The following is a 16240-nucleotide window of genomic DNA, read 5'->3' as shown; positions in this document are numbered from 1 at the left end:
AAGAAATGTGGACTTTGAATTTTGTAATGAGGTCATCATCTGTTTCCATGTTTTTGATTGGCTGCAGTAGAAGTAATGGCTCAAGGAAGAGGAAGGATTCTGAAGATTCTGGGTACACACACACACACACACACACACACTCTCTCTCTCTCTCACACACACACACACACACACACACACACACACACACACACACACATACACACACTACACACTTGTTTGTTTGTTTGTATCCCATTAGCTTTTGCAGAGGCAGCAGATATTCTTCCTGGGGTCAACAAAAAACACAAAACATGACAAATAACACAACACTGATGGACAAGGACAGTCACACAAATAAATACATTAATAATAATAGTATATTTATTTATATAATTATAATTTATATATACATCATATTTATATATACAGCATATATATATATATATATATATATATATATATATATATATATATATATATATATATATGCTGTATATATAAATATGATGTATATATAAATTATAATATATATATATATATATATACAGTGGGGGGAAAAAAAGTATTTAGTCAGCCACCAATTGTGCAAGTTCTCCCACTTAAAAAGATGAGACGCCTGAAATTATCATCATAGGTACACGTAAACTATGACAGACAAATTGAGGAGAAAAAAATCCAGAAAATCACATTGTAGGATTTTTTAATGAATTTATTTGCAAATTATGGTGGAAAATAAGTATTTGGTCACCTACAAACAAGCAAGATTTCTGGCTCTCACAGACCTGTAACTTCTTCTTTAAGAGGCTCCTCTGTCCTCCACTCCTTACCTGTATTAATGGCACCTGTTTGAACTTGTTATCAGTGTAAAAGACACCTGTCCACAACCTCAAACAGTCACACTCCAAACTCCACTATGGCCAAGACCAAAGAGCTGTCAAAGGACACCAGAAACAAAATTGTAGACCTGCACCAGGCTGGGAAGACTGAATCTGCAATAGGTAAGCAGCTTGGTTTGAAGAAATCAACTGTGGGAGCAATTATTAGGAAATGGAAGACATACAAGACCACTGATAATCTCCCTCGATCTGGGGCTCCACGCAAGATCTCACCCCGCGGGGTCAAAATGATCACAAGAATGGTGAGCAAAAATCCCAGAACCACACAGGGGGACCTAGTGAATGACCTGCAGAGAACTGGGACCAAAGTAACAAAGCCAACCATCAGTAACACACTACGCCGCCAGGGACTCAAATCCTGCAGTGCCAGACATGTCCCCCTGCTTAAGCCAGCACATGTCCAGGCCCGTCTGAATTTTGCTAGAGTGCATTTGGATGATCCAGAAGAGGATTGGGAGAATGTCATATGGTCAGATGAAACCAAAATATAACTTTTTGGTAAAAACTCAACTCGTCATGTTTGGAGGACAAAGAATACTGAGGTGGATCCAAAGAACACCATACCTACTGTGAAGCATGGGGGTGGAAACATCATGCTTTGGGGCTGTTTTTCTGCAAAGGGACCAGGACGACTGATCCGTGTAAAGGAAAAAATGAATGGGGCCATGTATCGTGAGATTTTGAGTGAAAACCTCCTTCCATCAGCAAGGGCATTGAAGATGAAACGTGGCTGGGTCTTTCAGCATGACAATGATCCCAAACACACCGCCCGGGCAACGAAGGAGTGGCTTCGTAAGAAGCATTTCAAAGTCCTGGAGTGGCCTAGCCAGTCTCCAGATCTCAACCCCATAGAAAATCTTTGGAGGGGAGTTGAAAGTCCGTGTTGCCCAGCAACAGCCCCAAAACATCACTGCTCTAGAGGAGATCTGCATGGAGGAATGGGCCAAAATACCAGCAACAGTGTGTGAAAACCTTGTGAAGACTTACAGAAAACGTTTGACCTGTGTCATTGCCAACAAAGGGTATATAACAAAGTATTGAGAAACTTTTGTTATTGACCAAATACTTATTTTCCAACATAATTTGCAAATAAATTCATAAAAAATCCTACAATGTGATTTTCTGGATTTTCTTCTCTCATTTTGTCTGTCATAGTTGACGTGTACCTATGATGAAAATTACAGGCCTCTCTCATCTTTTTTAAGTGGGAGAACTTGCACAATTGGTGGCTGACTAAATACCTTTTTTTCCCCACTGTATATATATATATATATATATATATATATATATATATATATATATATATACTGTCTATTGTTCTCTGCATAATTTCACCAGGTACAATTCCTGGTACATGTAAATGTACTTCAAATCAAATGAAAATGTTATTGGTCAAGTGCTCATGATACAGGGTGTATGTGATATTCGCTCAAATGAATAGTGACATGGTTGAGCAGCTCAGATAACTAGTAATAAATAGTACAGCAATGTTGACCGTGTGTGTGTGTGATTCTGATCAAATCCTCTTTTGAAATCCCCAGGTTCTGTAGTGTTCGCTGCTGAGTCAGAACATAAGGACAAGACAAAAGGTAAAATATGGACCCAGCAGACAAAACTCTATTGTTGATTTCTGCATGTAAAAGAAGGGGAAGGGTACTTAGTCAGTTCCACAACTAAATATATTCAACCAAAATAAATTCCGCATTTAACCCAACCTCTCTGAATCACAGAGGTGTGGGGGACTGCCTTAATCGACGTCCATGGCGCCCGGGGAACAGTTATTGCTGGGGGTTAACAGCCTTGCACAAGGCCAGATTTTTCCATCTTGCCAGCTTGGGGATTCAAACCAGTGACCTTTAAGTTACTTGCTCAATGCGTTTAACCACTAAGCTTTGTTTCTGGCCATTTTGAGCCTGTAATCGAACCCACAATTGCTGATGCTTCAGATACTCAACTAGTCTCAAGAAGGCCAGTTTTATTGCTTCTTTAATCAGCACAACAGTTTTCAGCTGTGCTAACATAATTGCAAAAGGGTTTTGTAATGATCAATTAGCCTTTTAAAATGATAAACTTTGATTAGCAAACACAACGTGCCATTGGAACACAGGACTGATGGTTGCTGATAATGGTCCTCTGTACGCCTATGTAGATATTCCATTAAAAATCAGCCGTTTCCAGCTACAATAGCCATTTACAACATTAACAATGTCTCCAATGTATTTCTGATCAATTTGATGTTATTTTAATGGACCAAAAAATTGCTTTTCTTTCGAAAACAAGGACATTTCTAAGTGACCCCAAACTTTTGATCGGTAGTGTATATATATATATACTGTCTATTGTTGTCTGCATCATTTCACCAGGTAAAATTCCTGGTATATGTAAATGTACTTCAAATCAAATGAAAATGTTATTTGTCATGTGCACAGGATACAGGGTGTATATGTGATATTTGCTCAAATGAATAGTGACATGGTTGAGCAGCTCAGATAACTAATAATAAATAGTACAGCAATATTGACCGTGTGTGTGTGTGATTCTGATTAAATCCTCTTTTGAAAATCCCCAGGTTTTGTGGTGTTCGCTCCTCAGTCAGAACATAAGGACAAGACAAAAGGTAAAATATGGACCCAGCAGACAAAACTCTATTGTTGATTTCTGAATTGTAAAAGAAGGGGAAGGGGTACTTAGTCAGTTCCACAACTAAATATATTCAACCAAAATGTCTTCCGCATTTAACCCAACCTCTCTGAATCACAGAGGTGTGGGGGGCTGCCTTAATCGACGTCCATGGCGCCCGGGGAACAGTTATTGCTGGGGGTTAACTGCCTTGCACAAGGGCAGAACGGCAGATTTTTCCATCTTGCCAGCTTGGGGATTCAAACCAGTGACCTTTCAGTTACTTGCTCAACGTGCTTAATCACTAAGCTACCTGCCGCCTGAACCAACTAAACCACAGAAAACTAAAAATGAAGGGGAAAAACTGTATTGGTGTTGTACCGTTTTATTCTTGTTACCATAGCTACACATCTCTGTACTTTGCTGTTGATGCTGACAGAGCCTTGGATCAGTCCCATGCAGTAATATCATTCAATACATATAATCACTTGCATGCAGAGACAATGCAAATATCCTTTTGCAAATCCAAACGTCCTCCTCTCTCATCTTCATACTATTATTTCATTCAACGTAGTGCTACCAATAACCATTTGTGTCAGAGTAAAGATCTAAGCAGGCAAATGTGCATTGTAAAAATTACAAAATCAGAAATATATTTGATATATAATTACATACACTGCTCAAAAAAATAAAGGGAACACTTAAACAACACAATGTAACTCCAAGTCAATCACACTTCTGTGAAATCAAACTGTCCACTTAGGAAGCAACACTGATTGACAATACATTTCACATGCTGTTGTGCAAATGGAATAGACAACAGGTGGAAATTATAGGCAATTAGCAAGACACCCCCAATAAAGAAGTGTTTCTGCAGGTGGTGACCACAGACCACTTCTCAGTTCCTATGCTTCCTGGCTGATGTTTTGGTCACTTTTGAATGCTGGCGGTGCTTTCACTCTAGTGGTAGTATGAGACTGAGTCTACAACCCACACAAGTGGCTCAGGTAGTGCAGCTCATCCAGGATGGCACATCAATGCGAGCTGTGGCAAGAGAGGTTTGCTGTGTCTGTCAGCGTAGTGTCCAGAGCATGGAGGCGCTACCAGGAGACAGGCCAGTACATCAGGAGACGTGGAGGAGGCCGTAGGAGGGCAACAACCCAGCAGCAGGACCGCTACCTCCGCCTTTGTGCAAGGAGGAGCAGGAGGAGCACTGCCAGAGCCCTGCAAAATGACCTCCAGCAGGCCACAAATGTGCATGTGTCTGCTCAAACGGTCAGAAACAGACTCCATGAGGGTGGTATGAGGGCCCGACGTCCACAGGTGGGGGTTGTGCTTACAGCTCAACACCGTGCAGGACGTTTGGCATTTGCCAAAGAACACCAAGATTGGCAAATTCGCCACTGGCGCCCTGTGCTCTTCACAGATGAAAGCAGGTTCACACTGAGCACATGTGACAGACGTGACAGAGTCTGGAGATGCCGTGCAGAGATAGTGTAGTATACTGTATCTTGTTCAAGGGGGCCGATCTTGGGTCAACAACCATCTTATAGCAGGTTGTTGCTGTGAGGGACACACCTGCAGGTTTCTGTCAGTGCTGACTAAGGTTGCGTTCCACTGCTTAGACGTTGCATGCATCAACCAATGGTTGACTGACAGATTGCTAAAACACATGATGTGGTTAGCTGAAATGTAAAATACCTCTCCAGGCGTTGTAAGATCTGGAGTCAGCAACGTCTGAGCAGAGTAACGCACCCTTTGTGTTCCGACACATTAAGCACTGGTTTCAGTTATACTGATTCCACTTAATTATAGTTTGAACTTTTCCTGTCTGTCTACACAGTAGCTGTGATGTTAATGGGAACACCACCTCTAACTGGTCTATCTGGTCTTGACACGTAGCAGCCAGGCAACGGTAGAATAATAACCATGTTTAGATCGTCATTTGATATGCATATGAGTACATTATGTCCACCTGATGTAGGCTACGTTGTTAGGGAATGTACTGTGTTTATCGACAGTTATACCACATATCATTACTCTTTTTATAGTTTATAGTTTTTATTGTTTGAAAGTCAAATAGCTGAGAAAAATATATAATTTAGTTTATCCTCATCTGTAAACGTTGGAACTTTGCCAAACACTGGGATGAGTCACCGAAGAAATGTGGACTTTGAATTTTGTAATGAGGTCATCATCTGTTTCCATGTTTTTGATTGGCTGCAGAAGTAGTAATGGCTCAAGGAAGAGGAAGGATTCTGAAGATTCTGGGTACACACACACACACACACACTCTCTCTCTCTCACACACACACACACACACACACACACACACACACACACACACACACACACACACACACACACACACACACACACACACACTACACACTTGTTTGTTTGTTTGTATCCCATTAGCTTTTGCAGAGGCAGCAGATATTCTTCCTGGGGTCAACAAAAAACACAAACCATGACAAATAACCCAACACTGATGGACAAGGACAGTCACACAAATAAATACATTAGTAATAATAGTATATTTATTTATATAATTATAATTTATATATACATCATATTTATATATACAGCATATATATATATATACAGTGGGGGAAAAAAGTATTTAGTCAGCGACCAACTGTGCAAGTTCTCCCACTTAAAAAGATTAGAGAGGCCTGTAATTTTCATCATAGGTACACGTCAACTATGACAGACAAAATGAGAAAAAAAATCCAGAAAATCACATTCTAGGATTTTAAATGAATTTATTTGCAAATTATGGTGGAAAATAAGTATTTGGTCACCTACAAACAAGCAAGATTTCTGGCTCTCACAGACCTGTAACTTCTTCTTTAAGAGGCTCCTCCGTCCTCCACTCTTTACCTGTATTAATGGCACCTGTTTGAACTTGTTATCAGTATAAAAGACACCTGTCCACAACCTCAAACAGTCATACTCCAAACTCCACTACGGCCAAGACCAAAGAGCTGTCAAAGGACACCAGAAACAAAATTGTAGACCTGCACCAGGCTGGGAAGACTGAATCTGCAATAGGTAAGCAGCTTGGTTTGAAGAAATCAACTGTGGGAGCAATTATTAGGAAATGGAAGACATACAAGGCCACTGATAATCTCCCTCGATCTGGGGCTCCACGCAAGATCTCACCCCGTGGGGTCAAAATTATCACAAGAACGGTGAGCAAAAATCCCAGAACAACACGGGGGACCTAGTGAATGACCTGCAGAGAGCTGGGACCAAAGTAACAAAGCCTACCATCAGTAACACACTATGCTGCCAGGGACTCAAATCCTGCAGTGCGAGACGTGTCCCCCTGCTTAAGCCAGGCCCGTCTGAAGTTTGCTAGAGTGCATTTGGATGATCCAGAAGAGGATTGGGAGAATGTCATATGGTCAGATGAAACCAAAATATAACTTTTTGGTAAAAACTCAACTCGTCATGTTTGGAGGACAAAGAATGCTGAGGTGGATCCAAAGAACACCATACCTACTGTGAAGCATGGGGGTGGAAACATCATGCTTTGGGGCTGTTTTTCTGCAAAGGGACCAGGACGACTGATCCGTGTAAAGGAAAAAAATGAATGGGGCCATGTATCGTGAGATTTTGAGTGAAAACCTCCTTCCATCAGCAAGGGCATTGAAGATGAAACGTGGCTGGGTCTTTCTGCATGACAATGATCGCAAACACACCGCCCGGGCAACGAAGGAGTGGCTTCGTAAGAAGCATTTCAAAGTCCGGGAGTGGCCTAGCCAGTCTCCAGATCTCAACCCCATAGAAAATCTTTGGAGGGAGTTGAAAGTCTGTGTTGCCCAGCGACAGCCCCAAAAACATCACTGCTCTATAGGAGATCTGCATGGAGGAATGGGCCAAAAATACCAGCAACAGTGTGTGAAAACCTTGTGAAGACTTACAGAAAACGTTTGACCTGTGTCATTGCCAACAAAGGGTATATAACAAAGTATTGAGAAACTTTTGTTATTGACCAAATACTTATTTTCCACCATAATTTGCAAATAAATTCATAAAAATCCTACAATGTGATTTTCTGGATTTTCTTTTCTCATTTTGTCTGTCATAGTTGACGTGTACCTATGATGAAAATTACAGGCCTCTCTCATCTTTTTAAGTGGGAGAACTTGCACAATTGGTGGCTGACTAAATACCTTTTTTCCCCACTGTATATATATATATATATATATATACTGTCTATTGTTGTCTGCATAATTTCACCAGGTACAATTCCTGGTACATGTAAATGTACTTCAAATCAAATGAAAATGTTATTGGTCAAGTGCTCATGATACAGGGTGTATGTGCTATTCGCTCAAATGAATAGTGACATGGTTGAGCAGCTCAGATAACTAGTAATAAATAGTACAGCAATGTTGACCGTGTGTGTGTGTGATTCTGATCAAATCCTCTTTTGAAATCCCCAGGTTCTGTAGTGTTCGCTGCTGAGTCAGAACATAAGGACAAGACAAAAGGTAAAATATGGACCCAGCATACAAAACTCTATTGTTGATTTCTGAATTGTAAAAGAAGGGGAAGGATACTTAGTCAGTTCCACAACTGAATGCATTCAACCAAAATGTCTTCCGCATTTAACCCAACCTCTCTGAATCACAGAGGTGTGGGGGGCTGCCTTAATCGACGTCCATGGCGCCCGGGGAACAGTTATTACTGGGGTTTAACTGCCTTGCACAAGGGCAGAACGGCAGATTTTTCCATCTTGCCAGCTTGGGGATTCAAACCAGTGACCTTTCAGTTACTTGCTCAACGTCTTTAATCACTAAGCTACCTGCCGCCTGAACCAACTAAACCACAGAAAACTAAAAATGAAGGGGAAAAACTGTATTGGTGTTGTACCGTTTTATTCTTGTTACCATAGCTACACATCTCTGTACTTTGCTGTTGATGCTGACAGAGCCTTGGATCAGTCCCATGCAGTAATATCATTCAATACATATAATCACTTGCATGCAGAGACAATGCAAATGTCCTTTGCAAATCCAAACGTCCTCCTCTCTCATCTTCATACTATTATTTCATTCAACGTAGTGCTACCAATAACCATTTGTGTCAGAGTAAAGATCTAAGCAGGCAAATGTGCATTGTAAAAATTACAAAATCAGAAATATTTTGATATATAATTACATACACTGCTCAAAAAAATAAAGGGAACACTTAAACAACACAATGTAACTCCAAGTCAATCACACTTCTGTGAAATCAAACTGTCCACTTAGGAAGCAACACTGATTGACAATACATTTCACATGCTGTTGTGCAAATGGAATAGACAACAGGTGGAAATTATAGGCAATTAGCAAGACACCCCCAATAAAGAAGTGTTTCTGCAGGTGGTGACCACAGACCACTTCTCAGTTCCTATGCTTCCTGGCTGATGTTTTGGTCACTTTTGAATGCTGGCGGTGCTTTCACTCTAGTGGTAGTATGAGACGGAGTCTACAACCCACACAAGTGGCTCAGGTAGTGCAGCTCATCCAGGATGGCACATCAATGCGAGCTGTGGCAAGAAGGTTTGCTGTGTCTGTCAGCGTAGTGTCCAGAGCATGGAGGCGCTACCAGGAGACAGGCCAGTACATCAGGAGACGTGGAGGAGGCCGTAGGAGGGCAACAACCCAGCAGCAGGACCGCTACCTCTGCCTTTGTGCAAGGAGGAGCAGGAGGAGCACTGCCAGAGCCCTGCAAAATGACCTCCAGCAGGCCACAAATGTGCATGTGTCTGCTCAAACGGTCAGAAACAGACTCCATGAGGGTTGTATGAGGGCCCGGCGTCCACAGGTGGGGGGTTGTGCTTACAGCTCAACACCGTGCAGGACGTTTGGCATTTGCCAAAGAACACCAAGATTGGCAAATTCGCCACTGGCGCCCTGTGCTCTTCACAGATGAAAGCAGGTTCACACTGAGCACATGTGACAGACGTGACAGAGTCTGGAGATGCCGTGCAGAGATAGTGTAGTATACTGTATCTTGTTCAAGGGGGGCCGATCTTGGGTCAACAACCATCTTATAGCAGGTTGTTGCTGTGAGGACACACCTGCAGGTTTCTGTCAGTGCTGACTAAGGTCGCGTTCCACTGCTTAGACGTTGCATGCATCAACCAATGGTTGACTGACAGATTGCTAAAACACATGATGTGGTTAGCTGAAATGTAAAATACCTCTCCAGGCGTTGTAAGATCTGGCGTCAGCAACGTCTGAGCAGAGTAACGCACCCTTTGTGTTCCGACACATTAAGCGCTGGTTTCAGTTATACTGATTCCACTTAATTATAGTTTGAACTTTTCCTGTCTGTTTACACAGTAGCTGTGATGTTAATGGGAACACCACCTCTAACTGGTCTATCTGGTCTTGACACGTAGCAGCCAGGCAACGGTAGAATAATAGCCATGTTTAGATCGTCATTTGATATGCATATAAGTACATTATGTCCACCTGATATAGGCTACGTTGTTAGGGGAATGTACTGTGTTTATCGACAGTTATACCACATATCATTACTCTTTTTTATAGTTTATAGTTTTTATTGTTTGAAAGTCAAATAGCTGAGAAAAATATATAATTTAGTTTATCCTCATCTGTAAACGTTGGAACTTTGCCAAACACTCTGGGATGAGTCACCGAAGAAATGTGGACTTTGAATTTTGTAATGAGGTCATCATCTGTTTCCATGTTTTTGATTGGCTGCAGTAGAAGTAATGGCTCAAGGAAGAGGAAGGATTCTGAAGATTCTGGGTACACACACACACACACACTCTCTCTCTCTCTCTCTCACACACACACACACACACACACACACACACACACACACACACACACACACACACACACACACACACACACACACACACACACACACAACATACACACACTACACACTTCTTTGTTTGTTTGTATCCCATTAGCTTTGCAGAGGCAGCAGATATTCTTCCTGGGGTCAACAAAAACACAAAACATGACAAATAACACAACACTGATGGACAAGGACAGTCACACAAATAAATACATTAATAATAATAGTATATTTATTTATATAATTATAATTTATATATACATCATATTTATATATACAGCATATATATATATATATATATATATATATATATATACAGTGGGGGAAAAAAGTATTTAGTCAGCCACCAATTGTGCAAGTTCTCCCACTTAAAAAGATGAGAGACGCCTGAAATTTTCATCATAGGTACACGTAAACTATGACAGACAAATTGAGGAGAAAAAAATCCAGAAAATCACATTGTAGGATTTTAAATGAATTTATTTATAAATTATGGTGGAAAATAAGTATTTGGTCACCTACAAACAAGCAAGATTTCTGGCTCTCACAGACCTGTAACTTCTTCTTTAAGAGGCTCCTCTGTCCTCCACTCCTTACCTGTATTAATGGCACCTGTTTGAACTTGTTATCAGTGTAAAAGACACCTGTCCACAACCTCAAACAGTCACACTCCAAACTCCACTATGGCCAAGACCAAAGAGCTGTCAAAGGACACCAGAAACAAAATTGTAGACCTGCACCAGGCTGGGAAGACTGAATCTGCAATAGGTAAGCAGCTTGGTTTGAAGAAATCAACTGTGGGAGCAATTATTAGGAAATGGAAGACATACAAGACCACTGATAATCTCCCTCGATCTGGGGCTCCACGCAAGATCTCACCCCGTGGGGTCAAAATGATCACAAGAATGGTGAGCAAAAATCCCAGAACCACACGGGGGGACCTAGTGAATGACCTGCAGAGAACTGGGACCAAAGTAACAAAGCCAACCATCAGTAACACACTACGCCGCCAGGGACTCAAATCCTGCAGTGCCAGACATGTCCCCCTGCTTAAGCCAGTACATGTCCAGGCCCGTCTGAAGTTTGCTAGAGTGCATTTGGATGATCCAGAAGAGGATTGGGAGAATGTCATATGGTCAGATGAAACCAAAATATAACTTTTTGGTAAAAACTCAACTCGTCATGTTTGGAGGACAAAGAATGCTGAGGTGGATCCAAAGAACACCATACCTACTGTGAAGCATGGGGGTGGAAACATCATGCTTTGGGGCTGTTTTTCTGCAAAGGGACCAGGACGACTGATCCGTGTAAAGGAAAAAATGAATGGGGCCATGTGTCGTGAGATTTTGAGTGAAAACCTCCTTCCATCAGCAAGGGCATTGAAGATGAAACGTGGCTGGGTCTTTCAGCATGACAATGATCCCAAACACACCGCCCGGGCAACGAAGGAGTGGCTTCGTAAGAAGCATTTCAAAGTCCTGGAGTGGCCTAGCCAGTCTCCAGATCTCAACCCCATAGAAAATCTTTGGAGGGAGTTGAAAGTCCGTGTTGCCCAGCGACAGCCCCAAAACATCACTGCTCTATAGGAGATCTGCATGGAGGAATGGGCCAAAATACCAGCAACCGTGTGTGAAAACCTTGTGAAGACTTACAGAAAACGTTTGACCTGTGTCATTGCCAACAAAGGGTATATAACAAAGTATTGAGAAACTTTTATTATTGACCAAATACTTATTTTCCACCATAATTTGCAAATAAATTCATTAAAAATCCTACAATGTGATTTTCTGGATTTTCTTTTCTCATTTTGTCTGTCATAGTTGACGTGTACCTATGATGAAAATTACAGGCCTCTCTCATCTTTTTAAGTGGGAGAACTTGCACAATTGGTGACTGACTAAATACCTTTTTTCCCCACTGTATATATATATATATATATATATATATATATATATATATATATATATATATATATATACTGTCTATTGTTGTCTGCATAATTTCACCAGGTACAATTCCTGGTACATGTAAATGTACTTCAAATCAAATGAAAATGTTATTGGTCAAGTGCTCATGATACAGGGTGTATGTGCTATTCGCTCAAATGAATAGTGACATGGTTGAGCAGCTCAGATAACTAGTAATAAATAGTACAGCAATGTTGACCGTGTGTGTGTGTGATTCTGATCAAATCCTCTTTTGAAATCCCCAGGTTCTGTAGTGTTCGCTGCTGAGTCAGAACATAAGGACAAGACAAAAGGTAAAATATGGACCCAGCATACAAAACTCTATTGTTGATTTCTGAATTGTAAAAGAAGGGGAAGGATACTTAGTCAGTTCCACAACTGAATGCATTCAACCAAAATGTCTTCCGCATTTAACCCAACCTCTCTGAATCACAGAGGTGTGGGGGCTGCCTTAATCGACGTCCATGGCGCCCGGGGAACAGTTATTGCTGGGGGTTAACTGCCTTGCACAAGGGCAGAACGGCAGATTTTTCCATCTTGCCAGCTTGGGGATTCAAACCAGTGACCTTTCAGTTACTTGCTCAACGTGCTTAATCACTAAGCTACCTGCCGCCTGAACCAACTAAACCACAGAAAACTAAAAATGAAGGGGAAAAACTGTATTGGTGTTGTACCGTTTTATTCTTGTTACCATAGCTACACATCTCTTTACTTTGCTGTTGATGCTGACAGAGCCTTGGATCAGTCCCATGCAGTAATAACATTCAATACATATAATCACTTGCATGCAGAGACAATGCAAATGTCCTTTTGCAAATCCAAACGTCCTCCTCTCTCATCTTCATACTATTATTTCATTCTACGTAGTGCTACCAATAACCATTTGTGTCAGAGTAAAGATCTAAGCAGGCAAATGTGCATTGTAAAAATTACAAAATCAGAAATATTTTTGATATATAATTACATACACTGCTCAAAAAAATAAAGGGAACACTTAAACAACACAATGTAACTCCAAGTCAATCACACTTCTGTGAAATCAAACTGTCCACTTAGGAAGCAACACTGATTGACAATACATTTCACATGCTGTTGTGCAAATGGAATAGACAACAGGTGGAAATTATAGGCAATTAGCAAGACACACCCAATAAAGAAGTGGTTCTGCAGGTGGTGACCACAGACCACTTCTCAGTTCCTATGCTTCCTGGCTGATGTTTTGGTCACTTTTGAATGCTGGCGGTGCTTTCACTCTAGTGGTAGTATGAGACGGAGTCTACAACCCACACAAGTGGCTCAGGTAGTGCAGCTCATCCAGGATGGCACATCAATGCGAGCTGTGGCAAGAAGGTTTGCTGTGTCTGTCAGCGTAGTGTCCAGAGCATGGAGGCGCTACCTGACAGACAGGCCAGTACATCAGGAGACGTGGAGGAGGCCGTAGGAGGGCAACAACCCAGCAGCAGGACCGCTACCCCCGCCTTTGTGCAAGGAGGAGCAGGAGGAGCACTGCCAGAGCCCTGCAAAATGACCTCCAGCAGGCCACAAATGTGCATGTGTCTGCTCAAACGGTCAGAAACAGACTCCATGAGGGTGGTATGAGGGCCCGACGTCCACAGGTGGGGGTTGTGCTTACAGCTCAACACCGTGCAGGACGTTTGGCATTTGCCAGAGAACACCAAGATTGGCCAATTCGCCACTGGCGCCCTGTGCTCTTCACAGATGAAAGCAGGTTCACACTGAGCACATGTGACAGACGTGACAGAGTCTGGAGATGCCGTGGAGAACGTTCTGCTGCCTGCAACATCCTCCAGCATGACCGGTTTGGCGGTGGGTCAGTCATGGTGTGGGGTGGCATTTCTTTGGGGGGCCGCACAGCCCTCCATGTGCTTGCCAGAGGTAGCCTGACTGCCATTAGGTACCGAGATGAGATTCTCAGACCCTTTGTGAGACCATATGCTGGTGCGGTTGGCCCTGGGTTCCTCCTAATGCAAAACAATGCTAGACCTCATGTGGCTGGAGTGTGTCAGCAGTTCCTGCAAGAGGAAGGCATTGATGCTATGGACTGGCCCGCCCGTTCCCCAGACCTGAATCCAATTGAGCACATCTGGGACATCATGTCTCGCTCCATCCACCAACGCCACGTTGCACCACAGACTGTCCAGGAGTTGGCGGATGCTTTAGTCCAGGTCTGGGAGGAGATCCCTCAGGAGACCATCCGCCACCTCATCAGGAGCATGCCCAGGCATTGTAGGGAGGTCATACAGGCACATGGAGGCCACACACACTACTGAGCCTCATTTTGACTTGTTTTAAGGACATTACATCAAAGTTGGATCAGCCTGTAGTGTGGTTTTCCACTTTAATTTTGAGGGTGACTCCAAATCCAGACCTCCATGGGTTGATACATTTGATTTCCATTGATCATTTTTGTGTGATTTTGTTGTTAGCACTAAGGGGCCTAGCCCGAACCATGAAAAACAGCCCCAGACCATTATTCCTCCTCCACCAAACTTTACAGTTGGCACTATTACATTCGGGCAGGTAGCGTTCTCCTGGCATTTGCCAAACACAGATTAGCCCCCCACAATAACAGCACTTACAGTTGACCAGGGCAGCTCTTGCAGGGCAGAAATTTGAGGAACTGTCTTGTTGGAAATGCAGCATCCTATGACGATGCCAAGTTGAAAGTCACGGAGCTCTTCAGTAAGGCCATTCTACTGCCAATGTTTGTCTATGGAGATTGCATGGCTGTGCGCTCGATTTTATACACCTGTCAGCAACGGGTGTGCCTGAAATAGCCAAATCCATAACAGTAATTGACACCCCAGGCCTCTTTGATACAACACTGTCTGAACAGGAGATGAAGAGGAAAATAGATGAGTGCATTAGAAGTCAGTCCCAGGACCCCATGTGTTCCTGCTGGTGATTAGGCTGGCTAGATTCACAGAGGAGGAGAGGAAGACTGTGAGCTGGATCCAGAAGAACTTTGGAGCAGACGCTTCTCCCTTCACAATCTTACTGTTCACTGGGCCCGATCAACTGGACGGCAAACCAGTGATGACATTCCTGAGTGAGAGTGATGAGCTTCAGAAACTCATCCAGGTCTGTGAGAACAGGTTTCATGTCTTTAACAATAGAGAGAGTGGGAACCGCACTCAGGTCACAGAGCTGCTGGACAAGATAGGGAAGATGGTGGAGAACAATGGAGGACGTCACTACACCAGTAAGATGTATGAAGAGACTCAGAATAAGATCAAAGAGGAGGAGAAAGAGACAGGAGGAGGAGAGGAGAAAAGCAAACAAACATTTGAGAAATGCTCTATTCCAAATAGGTGGTGTAGCTCTTACAGGTCTGGGATTTATGTTGGGATTTCCACCTTTAATAGTAGCTGGAGCTGCTATTACAGGTACAGCGGTAGTTGAGAATATTGCAGACAAAAATGACAAGTAGGGAATTCAGGACACTCACCTAAAGTTGACTTGAGATGTATGAGTCATCAGAAATATAGGGAGGTTTTTTCATGGCAACATTCTTGTTGCTTGGTATCATTAAATGGGTCATGGTGAGGGGTCAGGGTTCATGAAATGGTCAAGGGGTCAATAAGTCAAAATCAGAGCAGTCAAGGTAGATTAATGCCAAGTATCTTGCTGTTGTATATCATTGTTATCATTCATATTTTATTTCAATATATATATACACTATACATCCATATGCTCTTTCACCTATTCATAATTGAGATCATTTCTTTCAGATCAGTCTGTTTTATGTTCCTAGTTTTTTTCTCCTACTATTTTATTGCTTCCTGCTTGTGTTTTATCACCTGCATTTTAAATAGTTTTTCCTGTAAAGTGAGTTGAGATTCGAAATTCACTTTAAATTTAAATAAAGTTTGATTTGGAATTAAGAATAAAAAATACATTTTCATTGTTAAAACATCTGAA

At 42.1% G+C, this 16240-nt stretch overlaps 1 protein-coding gene across 1 annotated transcript in view; it reads left to right on the top strand.

The window, feature by feature from the left end:
- Positions 1-16240, top strand: part of LOC121553868 (GTPase IMAP family member 8-like) — a 71294-nt gene that overhangs the window by 48960 nt on the left and 6094 nt on the right. Inside the window, exon 4 of the mRNA XM_045214222.1 lies at positions 15229-15593. Coding sequence (XP_045070157.1) covers positions 15229-15593 — 365 coding nt within the window. The remainder of the gene's footprint in view (positions 1-15228; positions 15594-16240) is intronic.

The sequence above is a fragment of the Coregonus clupeaformis genome, unplaced genomic scaffold (genome assembly GCF_020615455.1).
Source record: "Coregonus clupeaformis isolate EN_2021a unplaced genomic scaffold, ASM2061545v1 scaf0217, whole genome shotgun sequence".
NCBI lineage: Eukaryota > Metazoa > Chordata > Actinopteri > Salmoniformes > Salmonidae > Coregonus > Coregonus clupeaformis.
This window is presented reverse-complemented; position numbering and strand designations above follow the sequence as displayed.